This window comes from Haliotis asinina, chromosome 2, assembly GCF_037392515.1.
Source record: "Haliotis asinina isolate JCU_RB_2024 chromosome 2, JCU_Hal_asi_v2, whole genome shotgun sequence".
Classification (NCBI taxonomy): domain Eukaryota; kingdom Metazoa; phylum Mollusca; class Gastropoda; order Lepetellida; family Haliotidae; genus Haliotis; species Haliotis asinina.
The window spans coordinates 13,983,314-13,986,915 of NC_090281.1; the positions used below are offsets into that span (position 1 = coordinate 13,983,314).

At 43.9% G+C, this 3,602-nt stretch overlaps 1 protein-coding gene across 1 annotated transcript; it reads left to right on the forward strand.

The window, feature by feature from the left end:
* The first annotated feature begins 1,812 nt into the window (after positions 1–1,812).
* On the forward strand, positions 1,813–3,222 carry LOC137271582 (uncharacterized). Its single transcript, XM_067804027.1, has one exon. It carries the CDS (start codon positions 1,813–1,815, stop codon positions 3,220–3,222), a length of 1,410 nt encoding a protein of 469 aa, XP_067660128.1.
* Positions 3,223–3,602: the final 380 nt, after the last annotated feature.

Genomic DNA, 3,602 nt, shown 5'->3' on the forward strand with positions numbered 1-3,602 from the left:
GACATGCGGAAGGCGTCAGCAGTAATTCAGATCGTCCTCTATATTTAATAGCGTAAAAGGAAGGAAATTATTTCTGTGAAGATGCCGAGATGATTGACTGTAATCTGAAAGTTTTCGGATTCCGTGTTGTTGTATAGTGCTTCGCAATATTCCAACCATACCGATAGGCGAAAGAAAGAACACACGTCCGTTTGACGGTGGAGTAAATGAAGCAAAGAGAAGTTTGTATTTGGTAATGGTGCATATATGATGTGTTTCGGGGACTGTTTTCAGTTTGACAACGTTTACAAAACATCTGTGATTTCATGGTCAGTAGTGTTTGTTGTGTATATTGTGTACTTTGTTGGGTCCGAAACCCGCGAAGATCCGAGTTAGAATTGGTCTTCAGCAACCCACACTTGTCATAAGAGGCGACTAACGGGATAGGGTGGCTGACTAGGTTGATGTTGATCACTTGAATGTCTGGTCCATACGCGATTTCTAACAGACGGCCGTCATATGGCTGGAATATTGCTTAGTGCGGCGCTAAACAAGAAACAATCAATCCATCATTTGCCAGGAAATATCTGAATATGTATCTAGGTACGTACGTACGTATGCATGCATGCATGTATTAGTATCCTGTAAATAATTGTTGTTAATGAGGACGAATTCTAACCCGGAAACCCACAGGGCCATCTGAAGAAAAGATTACAAATTTCAAACCATGATTTTCGGAATTCCGATTTTCGCAACACCCTACTGCTTCGATACTTCGTGGCAAGGGAATTAAATGAAGTTAATTAGATTCAGATGTCACAAATTGTTTACTTCAATATTTCGGTCACATTTGTGCTTATAAAGGGTCACCCTGCTTGAATTGAGGATGACTCGAACAACATGAACTCAATATCACATATCCTTATTAAACCTGAAGACAATATGACGGAAAAAAACCACTGTATTTTCAAATCGAATTCTACCCGTGAAGATTCGGCTTAGAGCTGATATTGAGCAATCCGTGCTTGTAGTAAGGGGTGATTAACGGTTCAAGCGGTCAGACTCGATGACTTGATTGATGAATGCTATTTTATCCCAAGATCGATACTCATGCTGTTGATCACTGGATTGTCTGGCCCAGATTCTATTATTTACAGATCGTCACCATATAACTGGAATATTGCTGAGTGCGACAGGAAAACAACAAACGAACACACAATGCAAATAGACATCCGGCTTTATCGAGCGACGGATAACTCGATGTTCTTAAGGTCATTGTGCCTTCGATTTAACAATTTATTCTCACATCAGTCGTTGACTTTTCAACTCGGAAGTGCACGTGGAATAAGTGTGATCCGCGATGTGGTTGATACCATTGTACAGTCCACACAGCTGTGACGGGGGAGACACAGTGTGATACACAGTTAAATCCCACATCCTCACAGTTTGAATTTGAATCGCAGTTCATTACAGGACAATGACAGACTGGTTTTATTCCCCGGTTCGTTCAGTACGAAAGCGTAACAGGTTCAACTGGGTTATGACTGTCAGTTCCTATCAACCTCACACTGTTATCATTCGTCGACTCTTAGACCACTATATACCATAGCAATGGCAGTGATAGTGGTAGGTGTTACATTGGCAATGGTAGTAGTAAATGTAGCAGTGACAATGGTAGTAGTAGATGCAGCAGTGACAATGGTAGTGGTAGATGTAACAGTGACAATGATAGTGAGAGATGCATCAGTGACAATGGCACTATCAGATGTAGCAGTGAGAAAGGTAGTGGTAGATGTAGCAGTGACAGTGGTAGTAGTAGATGCAGCAGTGACAATGGGAGTGGTAGATGCAGCAGTGACAATGGTAGTGGTAGATGTAGCAGTGACAATGGGAGTGGTAGATGTAGCAGTGACAATGGTAGTGGTAGATGTAGCAGTGACAATGGTAGTAGTAGATGCAGCAGTGACAATGGGAGTGGTAGATGCAGCAGTGACAATGGTAGTGGTAGATGCAGCAGTGACAATGGTAGTGGTAGATGTAGCAGTGACAATGGGAGTGGTAGATGTAGCAGTGACAATGGGAGTGGTAGATGTAGCAGTGACAATGGTAGTGGTAGATGCAGCAGTGACAATGGGAGTGGTAGATGCAGCAGTGACAAAGGTAGTGGTAGATGCAGCAGTGACAATGGGAGTGGTAGATGTAGCAGTGACAAAGGGAGTGGTAGATGTAGCAGTGACAATGGTAGAGGTAGATGTAGCAGTGACAATGGGAGTGGTAGATGTAGCAGTGACAATGGTAGTGGTAGATGCAGCAGTGACAATGGTAGTGGTAGATGCAGCAGTGACAATGGTAGTGGTAGATGTAGCAGTGACAATGGGAGTGGTAGATGCAGCAGTGACAATGGTAGTGGTAGATGCAGCAGTGACAATGGTAGTGGTAGATGTAGCAGTGACAATGGTAGTGGTAGATGTAGCAGTGACAGTGACAATGATAGTGGTAGCTGTAGCTGTAGCAGTGACAATGGTAGTGGTAGATGTAGCAGTGACAATGAGAGTGGTAGATGCAGCAGTGACAATGGTAGTGGTAGATGCAGCAGTGACAATGGTAGATGTAGCAGTGACAATGGGAGTGGTAGATGCAGCAGTGACAATGGTAGTGGTAGATGCAGCAGTGACAATGATAGTGGTAGATGTAGCAGTGACAATGGGAGTGGTAGATGTAGCAGTGACAGTGACAATGATAGTGGTAGCTGTAGCTGTAGCAGTGACAATGGTAGTGGTAGATGTAGCAGTGACAATGGTAGTGGTAGATGCAGCAGTGACAATGGTAGTGGTAGATGCAGCAGTGACAATGGTAGTGGTAGATGTAGCAGTGACAATGGTAGTGGTAGCTGTAGCAGTGACAGTGACAATGGTAGTGGTAGATGTAGCAGTGACAATGAGAGTGGTAGATGCAGCAGTGACAATGGTAGTGGTAGATGCAGCAGTGACAATGGTAGTGGTAGATGTAGCAGTGACAATGAGAGTGGTAGATGCAGCAGTGACAATGGTAGTGGTAGATGCAGCAGTGACAATGATAGTGGTAGATGTAGCAGTGACAATGGTAGTGGTAGATGTAGCAGTGACAGTGACAATGATAGTGGTAGCTGTAGCTGTAGCAGTGGCAATGGTAGTGGTAGATGTAGCAGTGACAATGGGAGTGGTAGATGCAGCAGTGACAATGGTAGTAGTAGATGCAGTATGAACAATGGTAGTGGTAGATGCAGCAGTGACAATGGTAGTAGTAGATGCAGTATGAACAATGGTAGTAGTAGATGCAGCAGTGACAATGGTAGTGGTAGATGTAACAGTGACAATGATAGTGAGAGATGCATCAGTGACAATGGCACTATCAGATGTAGCAGTGAGAAAGGTAGTGGTAGATGTAGCGGTGACAATGGTAGTGGTAGATGTAGCAGTGACAATGGGAGTGGTAGATGCAGAAGTGACAATGGTAGTGGTAGATGCAGCAGTGACAATGGGAGTGGTAGATGTAGCAGTGGCAATGGTAGTGGTAGATGCAGCAGTGACAATGATAGTGGTAGATGTAGCAGTGACAATGGTAGTGGTAGATGTAGCAGTGAC

What these genes read in the sequence shown, in the direction of transcription:
- LOC137271582 (XM_067804027.1), top strand. Translation starts at nt 1,813, where the DNA reads ATGGGAGTGGTAGATGCAGCAGTGACAATGGTAGTGGTAGATGTAGCA.